This window comes from Athalia rosae, chromosome 2 (assembly GCF_917208135.1).
Source record: "Athalia rosae chromosome 2, iyAthRosa1.1, whole genome shotgun sequence".
Lineage (NCBI taxonomy): Eukaryota > Metazoa > Arthropoda > Insecta > Hymenoptera > Athaliidae > Athalia > Athalia rosae.
The window spans coordinates 13,268,025-13,289,303 of record NC_064027.1 but is presented as its reverse complement, the minus strand read 5'-3'; the positions used below and the strand labels follow the sequence as shown (position 1 = coordinate 13,289,303).

The following is a 21,279-nucleotide window of genomic DNA, read 5'->3' as shown; positions in this document are numbered from 1 at the left end:
ATTCCTGATTGGTCTCGCCATTTGTGTCTAAAGCCGGATGTACAACGAGAAAGATCTACAACAGAAATATTATATTTTTCAGTGCAACAGAGAGAGCAGGCAACTATAAATAAGAACCACCCTAACCTCACCTTCATGACAATAATCTTCTACTTGTACAAGTATGATTAGCTTTAGACAGGTATGCATTTTAAATATTTCCTACAATCAAGTTATGTCAATTGGTTCCCAAACAATATCCCGAGTTATATGCCAAGTTTGTATAAATTCCATTCATTCAAAATAATAAGATTATTCCGCTACTTTAACACATCCGGTTTTGCTACAAATGGCGGTGAGTGTTCAATCTCTCTCCCTCTCTCTAGTCGCTTTGAGCTAGACATCCAATCTTCAACGTTGTTTGTACATTTTCAGCTTTACATATTCGTGACCGTTTGCCACCTCTTGATGGACCTACCGTTAAGAGCATTTGTGTGTGAATGATCAATGAGATTTGTTCAGTATTGAGGTATATAACGAGTGAGCTCGCTCAAAGCAACTTATTTGCGTATGTGCCGGCCGACATCATTCATAAAATTCTGTAATATTACATTTGCGTGAGTGCTTTAGATATTTTAGGTTACATATATTCATCAGCTTTTAATTACAGATTATATGCTATCCTTACCGATTTCAATTTTACTCAGAACGAAACTTGAACGTCTAAAATGTTCAATCAAAGCGGAGCGCTTGGAGGTGGCGGAACAACCGTTAATCCTATGAAAGATTTCGAGGTTTCTTCACCACCTGATGACTCCGTTTCAAGTTTAGCATTTAGTCCAGCAACAATCTCGCAAAATTTCCTTGTTGCTGGTTCTTGGGACTGTAATGTTCGATGCTGGGAAGTAGAACAATCTGGAAAAACTGTACCAAAATCTATGCAAACTATGGCTGGACCTGTCCTTGATGTTTGCTGGAGTGATGTATGATACCATTTTATCTCTATGTCAGACTTTAATTTTCATGTCATCTCAACGTTTCTCAGTATGCTTTGCTCATCGTAGGATGGCACAAAAGTATTCATGGCTGCTTGTGACAAAATGGCAAAATGTTGGGACTTGGGATCCAATCAATGTATTCAAGTTGCTGCCCACGATGCTCCAATCAAAACTTGTCACTGGATCAAAGGTTCCAATTACAGCTGTCTTATGACTGGGTCTTGGGACAAAACTCTCAAAGTATGTCAATAACTTGCATGTGTTCACTGCAACTTCAAGATAAAGTCGAAGATTTAACTACTGATGTGATTCTGTATCTTTTGATTGATGTTATTACAGTTCTGGGATACCCGAAGCTCAAAACCAATGACGACCATCAATCTACCAGAGCGATGTTATTGTGCAGATGTGGTGTGTATAAGTATTATTCCTATGTTAATGATGAAAAAGCTGTAAAGGCTAAGCTGTTACAATGAGATGAATGAAAATATTTTTGATTATCCAGGACTACCCAATGGCTGTTGTTGGGACTGCTGGACGAGGACTGATCGTTTACCAACTGGAAGGGGGGCCACACGAATATAAACGGATTGAGTCCCCGTTGAAGTACCAGCATCGTTGCCTGGCTATATTCAGAGATAAAAAAAAAGTACCCACGGGCTATGCCCTCGGTAGCGTTGAGGGTCGTGTTGCTATTCAGTATGTTAATCCTGCAAATCCAAAAGACAATTTCACTTTCAAGTGCCACAGATCCAATGGGGCGCCCAGCGGTTATCAAGATATTTATGCGGTAGGTATAAAACCGTCACCAAATTGATAAGTTCAGGCAGAGTTTTGGAAGAAATACAACATGTGCATGTCTGATGAGTAACTGGTTTACATAGGTGAACGATATAGCATTCCATCCGGTTCATGGCACATTAGCAACAGTTGGCAGTGACGGGACTTTCAGTTTTTGGGACAAAGATGCAAGAACTAAACTGAAGCCTTCTGAACCAATGGAACAAGCAATTACTCGTTGTTGCTTCAATCACAATGGCCAAATTTTCGCTTATGCCGTCTCTTACGATTGGGCTAAGGTAAATAAATATCGATTATCATAAAGCCTATGCTTTGGTATTTCTGCCATTGGTTATCTGATACTAATTTTATTTTTTTATCTTTTAATTATTACGTAGGGTCACGAGTTCCATAATCCAATGAAAAAGAATCACATCTTCTTAAGATCCTGTTACGACGAACTTAAGCCCAGGAATCCTTCTTGATAGATGTAATACAATGTTCAATATATTTACATCATGTCAACGCACTATTATTCCATGCATTTACCTTATAATGAATATTAAAAATAGGTTCTATACATATGTTTTGCTACCAATGTTATTTCATAACAGACGTTTTCCAAAAAGGTATTACACATTCTAAAAACTGTACTTGCGGCGATCGTTCCACTTGGGAGAAAAATCGAAACGAGCCGAGGGCGCTACCTCATTTAAGGTGGTTTGGAAACGCGTCATTTCATATGGTTCTAATTGTGAATACTACGGCCATCAAAATTGAATATTATTAGAGAAATAAATTTTTTACTCATAGATGTAACTGAACAATGTATACTCAAACTTAAAAAAAATTGAATTATCATTCAGGTTTGTTGAATGTGAAGCAGAAAGTCACCAACTGATTCATACAACTTTGACTCTTACTCAAGGATTGTTCCCGAGTACGATGCCCCACTGTTGTGTCTAAAAGATCGCGTCCTGAATATTGATAGTCGACGAACGTAAACCTTGTCATCTTAGAGTATCGCTTTCAATTATCTGTGAAAACTTTTCCGTCATTTCAGAAGTAGAGTCAATCATTTATTATCTACATATATATGACAATCCGATATTTACCTGGTATCTCAGAAGGTAAATGATTTCCCTGGTTGTGACCGGTTGATTTATTAATGATCACATTAACTGCGGTCGGTATGCACCCCTAAGTCCGAAGAGGGTTTCGGGTGCTGCTAGTTCAAAGAATTGGTCGACGGATTCAGTGAGAGGGCGTAAGCTCGCGGGACCTCCTACTAAAAACCGGACCCGCACCACTACACTCTATGTGACTATACTAACGAATTTTCGTTGCAGTACACCACGGTAGGGATAGTGCAATCTTCGTGCAACGAAGAATTTCGGGGTACCGCGCCAGTCGGCCTATCATCCTGTATCGCGTTTGCACATTCGCTACTGCAGGAAACCAAACAGTAAACAACCATGGCGGATCCGTTGAGTTTGCTTCGCCAGTTCAACGTGAACAAAAAAGAAATTATTGAACGTGAGAACCAGATTATATTCGGTGAATTCTCCTGGCCGAAGAATGTAAAGACAAACTATTTAACCTATGGGTAAGTACATCTTCGGTACTAGTTTTCTGATAATTCCAACAATACCATCAATCTGGTCAAACTGTGAGCGAAAACCTTGTCTTTAGTATTACGTGTTGTACTGTTGTTTGGATTTCTTATCATCCGAACATTTGTCATTTCAATAGACTACCTTATGTTTGTGAAATTATCTTGCTTCTACTGAATCTTCCATTTGCATATTTCAACTGCTTACATTATCCAATCAACATTTCCCATTCAAAACTTGTTCACATGAGGGTATTGTACCAGATCATATATGTATAGCGAGATACCTTTTTGCTTAGAGGAAAAAACAGATAGCTTCACCATAATCTAATCCTTGATTTTTTAAACACTATTTCAAATCTGTCGTCCTAGTTTGGATGGTTCTGATCTTGCTTTGAAAATTTTTCAGATCTGGAAAAGAAGGCACGCCTAAAGAATATTATACCCTTGAGTGCCTCTTATTTTTATTGAAACATGTCCAACTCACGCATCCTGTCTACGTACGACAAGCAGCTGCTGAAAATATTCCTGTTGTGCGGCGACCAGACAGGAAAGATCTGCTGGCTTATCTTAATGGCGAATCAGCTACCACAGGCTCCATAGATAAGTCAGCCCCATTAGAAATCCCAACACAAGTCAAACGAACAGCCGAAGATGGTCTTGATGCGGGTCTTGCGAAAAAACCACGATTTGAGGAAACCCATGTCCAAAAAGTCAAGGAACAACTGGCAGCAAGATTGGATGCCCCTAAGGAAGCCTCCGTCACAGTTGATAACATAAAATCTCTCTCCGAAGCTATGTCTGTGGAAAAAATTGCTGCTATAAAAGCCAAACGTTTGGCAAAGAAGCGGACAACCATCAAAGAAAACGATGACATTGGTATGGGCTCCGATTTGCGTGTTATCTTGGACATGGATGTTGATGACACCAAGGACATTGTATCGAGGGAAAGACAGTGGAGAACACGAGCGACGATACTTCAAAGTGCAGGGAAAATGTTTGCCAAAAACATATTTGCGATTCTCCAAAGTATCAAAGCTAGAGAAGAAGGGAGAATGCAAAAGGGCCCTGCAGTACCTGCGCCGATGGTGACACCTAGGTCTACACCTATGCGTCCATTACCACAACCAGCTGTATATAATCGTTACGATCAGGAAAGGTTTATCAGGCAAAAGGAGGAGACTGAAGGATTCAAAATCGATACCATGGGTACCTACCATGGTATGACGCTGAAGTCTGTAACAGAGGGTACTACTCCTGGGATAAGAAAGCCAACAGCTAATCCAGCTGCCACACCTAGCTCTGGATTACTGCCTGCTTCAGCTGCTAAATTAACTCCTCAACAAGCAGCTCAGAATAAGCGACCAAGTAGAACTCCAATAATAATAATACCAAGCGCAACTACTTCCCTCATCACTATGTACAATGCCAAAGAAGTATTGCAGGATCTGAAATACGTTAGTAATGAAGAAAAGCGATCACTAGGTGGTAAAAGAGAAAACGAGATATTGCTGCAACGAAGAAAAGATGGAGGTCTCACTGTGCCTTATAGAGTAGTAGACAATCCTCAAAAATTGACAAATGCCGACTGGGAAAGAGTTGTGGCCGTATTTGTCATGGGTCCTCAATGGCAGTTCAAAGGATGGCCTTACGATGGAAATCCTGTGGAAATATTTTCAAAGAGTAAGATCAAGTCCATTTTCTTTGTTTTCTGTCGAGGTACTAAAATCTGAAATATGCCCCTAACTTCGAACCATGAATAATTAAAATGTATTACTTTGGATTCCACATATGAATTAAAAAATCTTATTGCAGTTTGCGCGTTCCACTTGAAGTATGATGAAATGAAGTTGGATGCCAACGTAGCCAGGTGGGCGGTAACAGTTGTGGAACTGAGCCGTACTAAAAGACATTTAGACAGGGCAGCATTGATGGTTTTCTGGGAGCAATTGGACAAGTATAGCATATTTTATAATACTAAAACCACGCGAATATTTTCGTTTAATAGTTTTTCTAGAAGTATCTGCACCACCGTTCAACAAATGTTATTTAGTTGTACAGTTGTTGATAAGATTATATGATTTAACGATATTTTTATGTTTGATTTGCTAATTCGTGACATACCTATGGACATTAGTTAGTAAAACCACTCATTTTTGATTCTTTTTTTGCAGGCACATGATAAAAAACAAACCGCATCTGCGATTTTAATGAAGCATGCAGTGTGACCATGCGGGAATCTGTACTATAAAGCTTACACCAGAAATGTTAAACTTTTATCATCATCGAGGTGATATGGTTGTTGCTAGATAACAAAAAAGAAAAAGTAAAATGTTGTAAATACGTACACCAAAAAAGCAGAAAACAGAAGAAAAATATACCGATAAAGCGTTGGTAACCGATAATACAGGCGCAGCAATGTGACTATAATATTCGTACCAGAAAATATGTACGAAATATCTATAAGGGTTACAGAGATTGTAAATTTTCTAATTAATATTAATATAGACACGCTTAGCAAACGTAAATCGCCCTTATTTCTATTGATAATTCGTGTATTAGCCTAAGCCCTTTTTTCAATCCTTTTTAAATCAAGCCAAAGAGGAAGTGAAGCGGTGAAGCAAAAAGTGGGGTGTCGGCCATTTCTCGTACAATTTCCCTCTCTCTAGCTGCTTAGCTGTTTTCATTTGCGCTCACTTTTGACAAGAGAGTCAAGAAATTGTAGCCTCAGCTCGGTTCGCGCTCGGGAATAGATCTGCGGTAACAACAATTCCTGTGTAGAGGGGATTACATACAGATATAAGATAAGGAACAAAAAAACGGAATATCCCGCAATAGTGACAATTGAAATAACGTTCAGTTGATAATAAGCCAGAGTCTGTAATATAAGTCGTTAAGTTTGATGCAGGGTGTTCAATTTCTTTGGAAAGATGTCAGGCTATTAATTAAGTGAATCATTCTCCGTTCCGGTCGGCAGATCTTGTCATTTTTATCACAAGCTGGAACGAGACAGGTGAGTTGTTTGCTGCAGTATGTTTTCAATTAGTGAAACAAATTGACTACCCAAAAACTCGAATCCAGTGAAGTTAATTAAAAAATGGATCGATTAGGTTAGAAAACTCCTTCGCAATCTGTCAGAAATTTCTTCATCGTCTTATAATGCGATAATTAAAAATCATTGCACGGTCATCGACAGACCACACGCTTTAATTTGGATACTATAAATTATCAGCTGTCTAGTTAGAATCGACATTCCGGACGTTGGATCTTTAACTGTGAGTAACTTTGTTCATATGTTCGTTAAAGCTGTAACATAACTTTTGTGTTACGAGTTTTCTACGTCGTTTTTGATTACCTTAACAGAATAATTACCTCAGAACAATAACACAGAATCGAACGGTGGTAAATAATGTTATAATTTTGGATCATTGTATCTTTGAGAGTAGATGATACCACGATCTCTTCGGTTCAACCCCTCCTACTAGTTACACAAGTATGATATTACCACTCTGTGTACAGGACATACTTTTAACTAAATACTATCTATTCATCGTCTGAATCATATTATTGCCCCTTTACGAACATTAGTCACTTATTTAAATTATTTATCCATTGCGTATCAGGGTATTTAGAGCATTGCCATGTACATACTTATGTGCTTTTTATTATTCTTAATACCACCTGAATTTGCATAAATCATATTTAGTATAATTGATTATTAATTTTTGTTGACTGTATTGAAATAGGCAATGAATTTACCCTGCAATGATAAGCGGCTATCCCGATTTTTTGGGACTGTTTACTTTCTTAACACACTTTATATTGCGGGCTAAAAATAATCAAGTGTTGTAATCAGTTGCCTACAGTTCATTCCTCCCGCATTTCAATCTTGCTTACCTGATCTGTTTAATGTGACACTTTAATCTTGGATTCATTGTAAATATAATGCAAAGGAATACATCCTTAATTGGTTTTAAGATATACTCATGAATTTTTTCAAGTCCTTTAAAGTTAAAGAGCTGGACTAAAAACTGATAAAACTTGTACTTAGGATGATGGAAGAACCATTAAGTCGGGGTGCTTCACCATCGGGGGACAGTAGTCTCTCTGGAGGTGGAGAAGTAGGCACTACACAAATTGTGGGATTTGAGGAACGTCTACTCGACGCTCCAACACGACACTCATTAAGTCTGCTGCGAACACCACCTGCAAGAAAGGCAAAACGGGTGCGCTTTTTTCGCAATGGGGATAAATTTTATACTGGAGTAGTTATGGCAGTTACTCCAGAAAGATATCGGAGCTTTGATAGCTTGGCAACCGATTTGACAAGAGCTTTGATTTCAAATGTTACATTACCTAATGGTGTTAGATCTATCTACACAATGGATGGAAGAAAAGTGGTGAGTGTTGGTGACTTGGAAGATGGGAAATGTTACGTTTGCTCAGGACAGGGAGAAAGTTTCAAGAAAGTGGAATATTCAGCATCCAAGGTTCGCCGAGGAAGTTCACTCTCTGGACTACCGCAGTCACCGGCTGGAACCGGTCGTTTTAATACTTCAGTTCCCTCCTATGTTCAAGCTAAAATTGTGACGCTGATAAGACATGGTACAAAACCTCGTAGAGTGTTACGACTACTATTAAACAAGAGAAATGCTCCAAGTTTGGAGCATGCTTTAGAAGCAATAACTGAAGCTGTTAAGTTGGACTCAGGAGCTGTGCGAAAGGTTTATACTTTAAACGGTGTACAGATTACGATGTTGGAACAATTTTTTCAAAATGAGGAGATTTTTTTGGCCTACGGAACTGATAAGTCAAGCCAAGAAGATTTTGAGCTAGATTTTGAAGAGTCTAAGGCTGTTCAGAGCTTCAGAAAAGGCCCTTGTCTCTCAAAGAGACATGGAGGGCCAATGCCTCCTATGCCAAAGAAATCTGGGAAGAAAGCTCTGAGTGTGCCACAAGTTAGAACCCCCAGTCCTGTTTTTGTTCAATTGCCTCTACCCCTCAGAATGCATTTTGTAGCAGGACATGTCATTGGAGATGGCAATTTTGCTGTTGTACGACACTGCATTCAGAGGTGAATTTTGATTCATCTTGTTCTCATTATTTCATTTTTATTTCCACGATTCGTATTATACAGTGTATTACTACTTCTGACTTGTAGGCGAACTGGGTTGGAATTTGCGTTGAAAGTTATTGATAAATATAAATGCCAAGGACAGGGTACAATGCTGGACAGTGAGGTAGCAATAATGCGACAAGTTTGTCATCCCAACATAATCAGTTTGGTTGCGGAGCAAGAAACGACTGATCAGTTATTCTTAGTCATGGAATTAGTCAAAGTGAGCAATCAACAGATGTTGATTTTATTTTTATTTACTGTCATCCACAAAGTTAATCACACGTCCAAATTCATATTTAATCTAATCTAGAATTTTCATATCTTCCAGGGTGGCGATTTGTTCGATGCAATAGCTGCTGCTACGAAGTTCTCTGAACCAGAGGCAAGCGTGATGATCAGTCATTTGACTTCAGCTTTAGCATACTTGCACTCGCACCACATAGTACATCGAGATGTAAAGCCAGAAAATCTCCTGGTAGAAATGGAGGGTAGCCGTGTTACCTGTTTAAAATTGGGAGATTTTGGACTCGCGCAGGTTGTTAGAGAACCTATGTACACAGTTTGTGGAACTCCCACTTATGTAGCACCAGAAATACTTGCCGAAACAGGCTATGGGCTAAAGGTAGGTACAATAAATATGTAATTAACATTTTCTATACTGCTATTTGACGTACAGAAAAAATCTGTTATCTCTATTCGGAAGTACCTTTGTCAGTTACTTAAGACTGAAAAATTCAGATCATGTAATTTTTTTGAATGATTGAATGTAAAAGTGGATCGAGCATGGAATGGATTATAAAATGTCAATGGGCCGTGAACTATATTATCATATGCATTATCCATGGACATACATGGATAGACGACTTCCCTCCTACAGTTACACCTACTAATTTTGTCTCATGTCAGTGATGTTTCCAATCGCGTGTTCATTGAACTGTGAAGTTTTTATATTCAATTAAATCCTACTTCTGTTTTTGTATCCGTATTGAATTACAATGCTGTAGATAATGATACGAAAACGTGATTAAAATATATAATGATTTGAACAGAATGTAAAATAATATATCATTCAAAGTTTCTGCTTGCTAGCTTTTTTTGCCAATTATGGATGATGATGGATTGTTTTAAAACTGTCAAACATAACAAACTTGAAAGTCTCGAAAATGAGACAAGTTATAAAGTATCATTCGAAATCGAAACTTAATATAAAGATCTCTCTAAATCTCACTCTTCCATTGATCATTCACAGATTGACGTATGGGCTGCTGGTGTAATTATGTACATTTTGCTGTGTGGATTTCCACCATTCGTGTCTCCTGAAAATGAGCAAGAGGAGCTCTTTGAACGTATACTAAGTGGGCATTACGAATACACAGCACCTTATTGGGATTCGGTGTCTGAATCAGCCAAGCAGCTTGTGTCAAATATGCTTCAAGTACAACCTGAGCTTAGATTCAGCGCAGAAGATGTCCTTGACCATCCATGGCTTGGGGTAATTTTTATTGTATACTTTTTCTAGCATTATTAGTATACCCTATTGCTGCATGCTCTAAAATTCGTACTAGTTGGTTCTTCCGTCGTTATCAAATATAGTTGAAACATGATGTTAAGGATGGCGGAGTTCTACAATGAATTCTTTGCACTTGGTATAGATACAGTAACAACTGATGAACATTTCATGCGTATAGGATTCGAATTTCTACTGAAATTAAGACCATCCAACAACTTCTATTCAACTGTGACAACCAGTCTATTACCACCCTAGACTCATTTGTAGAAAAATATTCAGAAGTAGATGCCATTCTATGTCTTGCTTTTATAGTTTTGTACCAGTTGATTCGAGATCGTAGCACATCGATAGATGTTATATCTAGATTTACTCTAGTTATCGAAACGGATTCACTGCCGCGCATGCACACAATACCTATTTCATTTATGTTATACATAAATTGATCAAGACATAATCTTATACCCTCAATATAATTCAAAGCTGTAGGGAAGGTGCTTGAGACATTATTTTAAAAATTGGTATTCTATTTGTTGTTCTATCCACATTTTTTTCTTACAGCTGATAACGCATATTTTGTTCGCAATTAAGTTGTACCGCACACTTGATAGACATCTCAGCTTCGTAAAACTGCTTACGTATGAGTTGGTTGAGTTGACTTAATGACCCGCTTGTGCCTTGCAAATCACGCAGTGCAAGTTTCCACAGCAGCTTTTGTAGTGGTTTGTTGTATCTGTAGCAGTATTCCTTTTGTTTTGCCTCTGTACACTAACAGAGCTTTTTAGGAGGCGAGCAGACCACTGATGCAGCTGCAGAATCGTCGGAGCAACACTGGCATAAGCAGCGTCAGCCGATAAGACAAGCAACATTTGATTTTAACTACGAAGGTGAGATCAGGAAACAACAATGCGGTAATAAGATAGCTGGGATAGATGGTCAATATACGTATGCAGCGCCTACTTCCTCTTTGTCAGACTTTTCTTCCTCCCAGGGGCGCTGGTCAGATTTTGTAAAATCTCAAAAAAGTTACGGAAATGCGCCTCTTTCATCATCCGATACGCGCATCAGTGAAATAGACTTTACGAATGGGTATTATAATGTTGATGAACCACAGTCTCTAGATCCTGTGTGCTTAGATGATATCAGGGCAATGACGAAATCCATGCATGATTTAATGGATGATATGAGCCCAATCCATGATAATAATCACATACACAGAACAAATTCTGAGCAAAACTCTGGATTGTCATCAAATGGTAATTCGAATCAGACCCATTCAGCTTCTAAAATGGACAAACGTAATGCCATCAAGTCGAATCATGGAGTCTCGCCGTCAGAACTCAGAATTCGTAATGGAAAAAGTTCACTACAATCAGATCATCGGTCTATTGTTAGGAATGGAAATTCATTGTCTGACGTTCGTCATGCAATAGATACTGGCATGCAATCAGTTAGACAAGGGCCTAAGTATGGCAGTGGTAGTGATATTAAGATGAATAAGAAAGTGGTCCGTGTAAAGACTGCCAAATCTAATGAAGCAGTAGAGTCTCCGAAACGAAAACAATATGATTCGTCAGATGGATCCTCAATTTCCGAAACTGGACTTTACAGGTTTGGTACACGGCCTTCAGTCAAAGAAAAGTTCTCTACCTCGCGTAGCATACCACAGAAATCAATTAATAATGAATCGGAGACCAGAAAGTTTGCTAAAAATCGGTGTAGAGATTCTGTAGATCTCCATGCCGGATCGAACGATGATGGAAGATCGAGTTCTGACAATGATATTGAAACATCGGATAGTTTTGTTAACATACAATTTGCTAAATTTACGCACAGTGAGAAGTCTAACTCTTCGCAAAGTGTCGAATCGACCGACAGTTTTGAAAATGTTCAATTCACGCAATTCATAAAAAACGACAATAGCTATGAGACTATTTTATCGAAGCAGATTAGAATAGGAGAAGAACTGAATAGCGCAGTAATGGAAAAACACAAAACAACTCAAAACGAAAGTCCAAATCATCCTCTATCCAGTTCCAGTATCCCAAAGTCAACAAAAAAGTCACAGAATTCCTTACACAAGTTTTTACAAAAATTAAGTCAAGGTCAAGGTGATACTTCGACAAAGACTGAAAAGGCATCGGTCAAGCGGCGGGAGAAAAAACCCATATCCCACATCAGTAATTCAACTGACGAACTAAGCTCAATGAAACATGAAGCTTCTAAGAATAGAAGATATAGCTGTTACACTCCAAAAGTGACTAGAAGGGTGCCCGACATGAAAGGTGTAAATGAAAAATTGAACAATGCTATCAAAAGCGAACATGCTGTGAAAGATAAGAAATCCAGTTCGTCTGACGAACTGCGAGATATAAAGCCGAAATACTCAAATAAATCGAACAGATATAGTTTGTATTATACACCTCAGCTTTCGAGAAAAAATGATGGCGGGGATACTAAAGATGCACGGAATATGAAAAAACCATTGAATGAAACTAGTTCTCAGTTAGGCGGTCGTCATTCAGAGTTTGGTAAAAATGTAACAGCGGCAATCACGCAGAGTCCAAGGAAGGAGACGAAAAGTAGAAAATCAGTATCGCAGAGGACAACAGTGGCCAGTAGAAGTAGGTCGAATAAACAAAATATTCACATAAAACCAGACACTATTAGTGCTAGCCTAACACAAGCCAAGTAATTATAACTTAAGTTTATGACAATGTAATATTTAGCAAATGTGTTTATTAATAAAGATCTCGAGGAGAAAAGAATTAGGCTCAATGTATCAGAAATAGCATAAATTATTGATCTACTTGGTTCAGAGTTGAACTCATCAGTAAAATCCTAGAGAGGTGCAGTCAGACGAGTATTTTTGGTGGGATATGCGCACAGATGACACAGAGAATTGTTCGTTTCTAATATAAACTTATTTATTGATATCTTAATTTTCAAACTGACAGAAAATATGAAAAAAACCAAAACATGCCAAATGCATTTAAATAGATTCATATTGTATTCGTTACCTTTAAAGCTATATTACAGCATAATACTCCAAGATGAAAAATTGATTTATTATTTAATAGCATAGAAGTATAGAAAAGTAGCACGATAGCGTATAATGCAAAAGAGTCCCAAAGACTTGAGGCTTTACTCCTGCTGGGCACCAGAGAGAGAGAGCAGAGCAGAGCTACAAATGATACGTATTTATTTGGATACCGTACAACGAGTAGGTGCATGCTTTGCTCAAGAAAAATTTAAAGTAAGATAATGGAATATTTTTATACAAATGTAGCGTGGCTATGACTTTGAGCAATAATTGAGACGGTGACTATGGTAATAAAATTAAAATGCCTTAATTAAAATGTTTGACGTCCTCGCTTCAGATCTGATTGACCCTGTGGTAGTTTTTAAATAAAAATATCCAGTTCCAACTGTGATCTCTCTGTTACCCAGATTTAGCCGGATACCCCGCATAGTACTTTTCTAACGCAAACTAATTTTTCTATTTAACTCTATGTACAGGTATTGTGTAATCGATAGAATATTATTACTAAAATCTGTGTTTAGATTCATTTACGATCATTTTGAGACTGTTGCATCAAAGCTACTCTTGCTAGCTGTGATGTAATCGTAGTCAATTAGTCGTAAATTGTACTTATAACTAATCATTGTTACTCTTATGTAAACTTTGTCGTACATGCCAAGAGCGCAAGAACTATAACTGTATTATTAATTTATAAAGCATAATTTTACAATGAAAACATATGAAAAAATGAATGAATGAATACCTGAAATAAAATCATACTAGTGTTTGATAAAGTACGCCAAATATAGCGGAGTAATTAAAGTAACTACATTTATTCATAGGTACTAAATTTTATCGACGAAACGGCATAATTTTTATATTAAACATAAAGTAGGACTCACGCCAACTAGCCGTTAATTTGCTATTCGCGCATTGCTCCTATATAGCTATATGGCATACATAAATATAATAAACATTCACACGTATCAACCAATTAAACATTAAATTTATTGTAATGATTTGATTATCAAGAACAAAGTAATTAAAAGACAAGTACAACTATATACCTAATGTGTAAGTATTTTTATTCCCAGCAACACCTAGATAACAAATTTTTTTCGAACTACAGAATTATCTAGTTCTAGTTTTAGTTATTGAAACAAAAAGTTTTGCCCAATTAACATATTGAATGATTGTCGCAGATATTTTTTTTTGCCGAAGAGTGAAAAATTTTATCGTATCTTTTGTTGGTATCATCGAATAGAAAAGTCCAAGAAAAAAAGTATTCCGAATAAAGTTTTAACGGCAAATTTGGGAGAATTATTTTTTGATGAATCCGATTTGTTGATTCAATGAAAAGTTTCATGGTTCACCCAGTGATCAAATTTTCTTTCTTCGTTGAGATAGCGATTTTTGGTTTTTTGATCATAAAATTTACATCGAGATCATCAATAATCTCTTTTCAAAATACCACGCGTGAAATAATAATCATCTCTGAAATTTGCACGACTGAAACTTTGAAATCGAGATTTACGCCATCGTGTTATCCCGCAAAAATGGCGCTGTCGATCGCGAAATTTTTCAAAATGTGCGAATTTCAAACTCCACCAATGTATCGAACGCTAGGTGATCGCAATTGCATCCCCGCGCGAACGTCGCGTTTGAATATTCCCATTGACGCGGCGACGTAGATAAACCGCAAGAAAGCGTCGAGCGAAATAGAAGTGAAATCGTGATACACCGAAACTTCTTGTTCACCTCAATGATAACAAAGGAGCCATGTTATTATATTCATCATCGCATTGTATTGAGGTATATTCCAGGTGTTACGAGCTGGCGTATCGTGGGCGTAGAGTCTGACCATGCCGGTGTGTTTCCACTTCGCAGTTCGAGTCACTCGTCAGTTGCACGCTTGCACGCGTGCGGTAAGGGTGCGCGCCCTAAAGGCGCCCTTGCTCTCAACACGACGTGCATATACATACGTATATTTTCGTACCTTTTCGAAGCACTAAATCATAACTTTGGATAACAAACATATCAAACAGTGAAAGTTGGTGCCTGAATTTCCATATCAAAAGTTACAAGTTACGAGTGCAAAAAATAATTGTGGTGTAATATTAGTGTGTTCCTTGCATGGGATCATTAATTAGGTAAATATTCAATTTGTAATACTCCTTAGATTACACGGAAAAACTTTACTTCCGTAACACAGCCGGGAAAAAAAAAAATTTGTCATCCGATAAAGGACAGAATCTAATTTATTTAGAAGAAAAACTCATTCAAATTTTCGCCTTCACACAACAACGAAATTTTGTGAACCAGACGAAATTTTTATTGCGAGTGATGGCTTCAATTACGTTGATAAAAAAAAATGCACTTTCCCTTTGTACTCGGGATATTTTATTAAAAAATCAATCGATTCCGTTCGCTTCATACGTTCGGTAACTTAACTATCAAGTTATTTGAAACCGCAGAAGGGTGATCGTCGAGGTAGACGATAGGTCACGTATTCGGTGGTTGAAAATAACTTTCGAATTTTATTTGCTCTATGATCCAACTCGTATGTTTATTCAGTATCAAAGCATGAATGTAATACATGCATACGCTGCACTTCGTGAATACTACGTGTACATGAACCCTAATTTAAATTTCATATGTGAAACTTGATCATCGCTGTTCTAATTTCCCGGTATCTTCACATCGGAATATCCACATCTAACAAACAATACATCGATCATATTTCCGTGAACATCACGCTCGAATAACCCGTTGACCTGCAAGATCTTTTTTCTTCACACAATAGTTATTCATTCGGTCATTCTAAACCGGTATTTTTCGTTGACCATCAGGATTGAGATTGTTGCCCAATCGAGGAACTTGAATAAAAACACCCGCGTTACAATATCCTTGTCTTACCGAACGCTACAGAGCAATTCGTTCACCCGACTTGTTATAAAACTCCTCGTTAGGTAACCGTTCGTCTTTGTTTTCTTTTTATTTATTCGTATCTTTTATTTTGTCTCGAATGAATTTCTCTTATCATCGCACCGAAATCGTTGAAAACTTTTAATTAACGGGCCTAGCTGTCGACTGCTAGGGCTGTGCCGGGGCTCATTCTTCTTGGACATTCACCTTCGGATGTACCTCCTGGTGTCCGAGTTTATATACTCACCATTTCTTGTATCGCTCGACACCGCGCGATCTGGAGATTAGAAATACAGATAATTCTCGATCCAATCTTTCATCTGGACGTGTGTTAACCGTTGCTTCAGCATCACGTGACACACCCAATTAATCAACGTGAAAATTAGAGAGGGATATTAATTATCAACGGATACGAAGGGCCCGTTCTTGCTCGGGCGTTGCCAATTGTATCTGCGAACGTGTCATTTCGATTTCTTCCCTTTTTTTTTTTTCAAGTAGCTGGAACAAAATTTTCAACTTCGATCGATCGAACACCGATAATAACTTTACCTGATTTGTAAATTGGGGGGAATTATCTTTTATTAACATCATAGATATATTGAACATCAATGCTACTTAAGGAACAACGATATTAATGCCACGTGAAATAATTGAAGGGATACAGCGGTTCACGCTTCATTTCGTGATACGAGATTTTTGCATTAAGATCTGTTTGCGGGAAAAAAATGTGAATGCTTAATGGAGAGAATACGTTCACGTACGAGCAATTTCACAAACTCTACTTTGTCTCAATTAAGCATGCAGAATTAACGTACGTACGTACGTTCCAGAGTTTCTACGATGTTGTACAACGTAACTACATTATCATTCCTTCGTAATGAAGAATATCATGAAGTGTAATTTAACAACAGTATGTGTGTACACGAGATGGGTATTTCGTGTAAATCGTGCATCAATTGTACGTATATTTATGTATTCCCATAAACCGAAAGATCAACAGCGTGTAGATCATTTGACCGAGAAATATGAAAACGCGTAGAGACCACGCGCAGAAGTCATTACCGCGAAACGCGTAAATCAAAGTCACATATTAAATGAGTGGACATTATTCGGTGAAGTGTTTTGCCCAACTATACGATTTTATACATAAATGTGAATAATACAAACGACCCGCCGTCGTCGTCCACTTTTACTCGTAGCTTCGATATATCTACGCTCGTAACGCGTTCTATTCTGTTTCTATCGCTGCAGCGACTGCAACTGCGGATGTTAAAAGAGCATTAGGAGAGTCCGGTGGTGCGCCGGTATATAAATCGTGCATGAATACCGTCGCATTTATCACTTCGAGTGCGTACGGGCCCTGAATGTTGTACGCTAGCAAGTCGAGCTAAATGGACGCTAAACGATCTGACTAGCGAATTATCGCGCCTCTTCTAAATCTCATCCTTCACCCAACGAGCGAACCGAGTCGGACCGGACCAGCTTATCTCACTTGGCGATCTCGGTAATTAGCTGGACGAGTGCCTTAGGCCTCGTTAGGTGATGGATTCGAGTCCGGATCGTTTATCGACCACGTGAATTGACGCGGTCGTAAAACGGGGCGTAATATACAAACTCGAGTATCAAAAATAATTCATGCGATGTAATCGTCGGAACAAGAGATCGGGAGAACCGACCACTACTACTACTCGACAAGATATTTTATACCGAAACACCCTCAATATTTCCAGACGGCTTGACTGTCGGATTCACGTGGAATTCGGTGCAGGGGAGGAATTATCAATGATCAATTATTTCTATAGGCCCCTCTTATTCCTGCAGCGGCTCGATTTTTTGCAAATGCATTTGAAAAGCGCGTCCACGTCCCGAGCAGCACGTTGCTCGATTTTTGAGATACTTACGCTACTGTGATTCGCGGGTGACAAAAGCCAGATTTCGAGCCTTTTGTTCTTTTCTAGAATCGCGTGATCACCTGTGTAAAGACTGAGACCGCCGGAGTCGTTGCGATAATTTTACGGGTGACAAACGACGATGGCGAAAAGTGAATACCGACTGCGGTGAAACTGAAAACTTTGGAATGCATGCGAAGGCAATAACGAAGCGTATTATTAAAAGCGTTTCATGCGGCGGCGTTAGTCCGCGGCCTGACGGTGGCTGATTAGCCTTGTAACTTTTAACGACACGACTCGTTAACGAAACTCACCGACAAAACTATAAGCTTTTTTTCCAGGCAACGCGATTTACGCGAGACACGCGAGTAGTCGTAAAGTGATAAAGACGTCCGGATTCTGATGTAACCGCGACGGATCGGATGAAGGGACTCCTTTGTTGGCCTCTACGAAGTCTCGCAATATCAACAACCTCCTATACACACCGGAGTGGTCGCGCGCGCGAAAGGGGAATTCGACGCCTCTTGTCACGTTCTGAATTCCTACGGGACGTCTACGCATACCTATGCAATGTAACGTGGGTACACCTATCCACACCCGGACAGAAATACTCTGGGGACGTCTTCGCCTTACGTACTCGCTCGTATGCATTTCGCCCGAGGTGCGTATCCGCTTCCGTTGTGTTCGACATGTGAATATAGTACACCGACGTACGTGTACGTGAATAATACGCGTGTTCCGCGATGCTCGCGTATACGTATACCGTATTTTGAGACGTAACGGGAACGTTTGCACACGTTAAATGGGTGAGCGCGTTGTGTACATATAACTATAGTTATAACTGCAGTTTTGCTTGGGGCGTCGTGTCCTACGGAAGGGTGATAGTCGTCCTGTAAAGGGTACTAATGGATGGGGCAGGATGTCCAGGACATCGCGTGTCTTGTGGCATAACCATAGACTACAAAAGCCAAGATAAAGATAGGCTTAATTTACTTACCCTTATATATGTTTAATCGATGTTACCTAAAGACAACCTCTCGGGTGTCTGTATCGCACGTTTTCAGCTGGTATATGAGATGCTGCGCATCTTCCGAAGAGATCTTATGATTTTTTTCAAATACCTACAGGTATAATACAAGGGGATATCCGATTATCCCGCGGCGCGGATCTCGAGATATTTATTTTTCTCTTTCGGTACCAATGCAACTAAGGAACTTGAGAAAAAAACGGATTTCGCTAGACACAAAAGATGGTTTCCGATGGTTTGTGCGTGTAAGCCTTTCTCACATCAGATACGTGATTAAAAAGAAGAAGACACAAAAACCGGGCAAACCTTGAGAATTGATAAATATACACAAGGTGTGGTATTTATGTAGAAGGAATACGCGGTAGGAAAAATTGAATCTGTAAATTTGGCGGACGTAGTGAAGATACCGTACATCGTTCTTCCCAGGAATAACAAATCGAATTTCCTGTCCTCCGGAGAAATCAGAAAATCACAGAGAAACGGGAGCTGGGGTTATATGTGCGCGGGGAGGGCTTTTTTCAGCTTGCATATTCTACTCTCCATTTCTCTCCTTTCCCCACCGTAATTCTTTACTCAATTTTCTCCCGCTTGTCTTTTTCGTCTCCTTCGCTTTCTCCTTCTACGAAATGTCGAGGGTTGAGCAAACTCCTGGAAGCGCGCGAGATTCTCGCTTCCCCAGTACCCGTCGATTCTCGGCTATTTCCAAGTGGCAGCGCGCGGCACCCGTGAAGGGTTCAAGACCTGAGGGACCGTCGCCAGAGGTGCCGGATCCTGAAACCTGGAACTACCGGGTCGGATATGGATGGTCTGCTCTCGCGAACTCCTCTGATAGAGATATTAATCTTTGCGTTGCCCCCGGTTAGCTCTGTCTTCCTTCGGATCCGCGGCTGCAGGTTGGCTTACGTCCCGACTACGCGGATCCGTGAGTTCTACTCTCCGTCACTCCTCCCTTTGCCTCCCGCACGCGGTTGGTCCTCCTCTATTTTCTTTCTCCTTCCCTCCCGAACCCTCTCACCGGTGTGTGCGACCGTCTCTGTTGGTCGCCCTCTCCGCCTGGCGCGCGTATGAAAAGTGGAGTACCATATGTCTGTGTCCAACGGATAAACTACGCCGGGTCGGCTACCGAACTTTTCGTTTGCCTCTGTACTGCGGGGGGTTTACAACGCGTGAGCGCGTGACCTCGCCTTTTTCATTACCTTTCCCTTATATACTCCATTCCCCCTTATTTTTAACCCCTCACCTCGCCGTAACGCCCCATGCAACCGTTGCGTACGTATAGTTTACGATATTTTGGATAAATACGAAACACAGAAATTAGAGTATAGCGAGTATGAAAACCAGCAGCTATCGATTTCGATGAACGTAATCTTTGACTGGCGAATTTTCCTGATTTGTTCTACTACTTTTTTCTTCTGTCGAACGTTACTTTTATTCAACCTCAATTTCTCAACTTCTTTGAAACGAATTTTCGGCCAAATAATAGTTGGGTCAGTTTTCCCTACGCGTTAATATCGATTAACTCGGACAGCTAGGTGGTGAAACCGCTATCGAATTCCGTCTGATGTTGAGCAGAATAAAAGAGCGGATTCTCGAAGTCGATGTTTCGATGGTGTAGTGCAGCTCTGATATAAGAGGAAGGGGTAGCCACACGGTGTTGCACCGGGCTCTGCTGTATGGCATTGCGAGGGTGGAGGACACGATATCGATCCCCTACACCGGGAGTTAGGTAGACCTTATGGTGCCGCGTCGTCCTCGTCGCCGGAATTCGCCGTACCACGTGTCTTCCGTCCAAGAATTAAACACGGCCTTTATTGTGCGGCCTGGCTACGGCTGAATTAATTTGATCGCGTACACTCCTCTCCGTCACTCATTACCGCATCGACTCTCATACCCATCTTATGGTTTCACTTTCGAACTCGATCCGAATATTATAAAAATCGCTCGTTACCCAGCGATTCTTACACGTTGATGGTTCGCCCTAGACGACGTAGAGCCTGCACAGCGTTTGTCTTTGTATTTCTATATCGTGTCGTGAAGTTATGTGTAAAACCGCGGAATTGGGGTGGCGTGTACCTCGGCACACGCGCAACTCTAGGATATGGTGATTAAAGTGATACTTCCGCTAGTTGTTATCCGACGAGAGATATCATCGGGACTTTCAATCACTGTCGTGCCGGTGCGCATTGCAACCCCGAATGTATACCGTGTCACTGGCCAAAACTATTCCCATTAGTATACCGGCGATATAATAAAAGTTGTCCGCGTTATCTTCGAGGGAAAGAATTACCCTGTGTTTCATAGTTTGGTTCGGTTCGCCTTTTACCCATTTTTATTCCATTCGCCTTCATCTGTTTTCCCTGTTCTTTTCCTACAGTTTTTCTTCTTGCCCTATTTAGAGAACGAAATCCCATAAAATGGGGG

General features: G+C 39.7%; 3 protein-coding genes across 5 annotated transcripts; all 3 read left to right on the top strand.

Annotated features, from left to right (window-relative positions):
- Positions 1 to 348: 348 nt before the first annotated feature.
- LOC105684875 (protein Rae1) lies at positions 349 to 2,569 on the top strand. Of its 2 annotated transcripts, none has more exons than XM_012398568.3 (7): positions 349 to 580; positions 650 to 962; positions 1,044 to 1,217; positions 1,317 to 1,388; positions 1,483 to 1,767; positions 1,862 to 2,056; positions 2,156 to 2,569. In XM_012398568.3, the coding sequence occupies exons 2-7, from the start codon at positions 708 to 710 to the stop codon at positions 2,240 to 2,242; spliced, it is 1,068 nt and encodes a 355-aa protein (XP_012253991.2). In that variant the 5' UTR covers positions 349 to 580; positions 650 to 707; the 3' UTR covers positions 2,243 to 2,569. The 2 variants fall into 2 exon arrangements, with proteins under 2 accessions (XP_012253991.2, XP_012253989.2); XM_012398566.3 differs by having other exon boundaries at positions 349 to 596; positions 687 to 962.
- Positions 2,570 to 3,039: 470 nt separating this feature from the next.
- On the top strand, positions 3,040 to 5,897 carry LOC105684767 (parafibromin). The gene is made up of 4 exons (XM_012398391.4): positions 3,040 to 3,363; positions 3,779 to 5,052; positions 5,185 to 5,326; positions 5,544 to 5,897. The coding sequence occupies exons 1-4, from the start codon at positions 3,233 to 3,235 to the stop codon at positions 5,578 to 5,580; spliced, it is 1,584 nt and encodes a 527-aa protein (XP_012253814.2). The 5' UTR covers positions 3,040 to 3,232; the 3' UTR covers positions 5,581 to 5,897.
- A 212-nt stretch (positions 5,898 to 6,109) lies between these two features.
- Positions 6,110 to 14,083, top strand: LOC105684850 (putative serine/threonine-protein kinase YPL150W). Of its 2 annotated transcripts, none has more exons than XM_012398525.3 (6): positions 6,110 to 6,382; positions 7,421 to 8,443; positions 8,531 to 8,708; positions 8,817 to 9,110; positions 9,738 to 9,980; positions 10,771 to 14,083. In XM_012398525.3, exons 2-6 carry the CDS (start codon positions 7,422 to 7,424, stop codon positions 12,688 to 12,690), a joined length of 3,657 nt encoding a protein of 1,218 aa, XP_012253948.2. In that variant the 5' UTR covers positions 6,110 to 6,382; position 7,421; the 3' UTR covers positions 12,691 to 14,083. The 2 variants fall into 2 exon arrangements, with proteins under 2 accessions (XP_012253948.2, XP_048506239.1); XM_048650282.1 differs by lacking the exon at positions 6,110 to 6,382 and adding an exon at positions 6,407 to 6,644.
- The last annotated feature ends 7,196 nt before the right edge of the window (positions 14,084 to 21,279 follow it).

Coding starts and splice junctions, on each gene's coding strand:
- LOC105684875 (XM_012398568.3), top strand. CDS start 708: ATGTTCAATCAAAGCGGAGCGCTTGGAGGTGGCGGAACAACCGTTAAT. Junction 963..1,043: donor TTGATGTTTGCTGGAGTGAT/GTATGATACCAT, acceptor TGCTCATCGTAG/GATGGCACAAAAGTATTCAT. Junction 1,218..1,316: donor CTTGGGACAAAACTCTCAAA/GTATGTCAATAA, acceptor ATGTTATTACAG/TTCTGGGATACCCGAAGCTC.
- LOC105684767 (XM_012398391.4), top strand. CDS start 3,233: ATGGCGGATCCGTTGAGTTTGCTTCGCCAGTTCAACGTGAACAAAAAA. Junction 3,364..3,778: donor ACAAACTATTTAACCTATGG/GTAAGTACATCT, acceptor AAAATTTTTCAG/ATCTGGAAAAGAAGGCACGC. Junction 5,053..5,184: donor TGTGGAAATATTTTCAAAGA/GTAAGATCAAGT, acceptor ATCTTATTGCAG/TTTGCGCGTTCCACTTGAAG.
- LOC105684850 (XM_012398525.3), top strand. CDS start 7,422: ATGATGGAAGAACCATTAAGTCGGGGTGCTTCACCATCGGGGGACAGT. Junction 8,444..8,530: donor GTACGACACTGCATTCAGAG/GTGAATTTTGAT, acceptor TCTGACTTGTAG/GCGAACTGGGTTGGAATTTG. Junction 8,709..8,816: donor TAGTCATGGAATTAGTCAAA/GTGAGCAATCAA, acceptor CATATCTTCCAG/GGTGGCGATTTGTTCGATGC.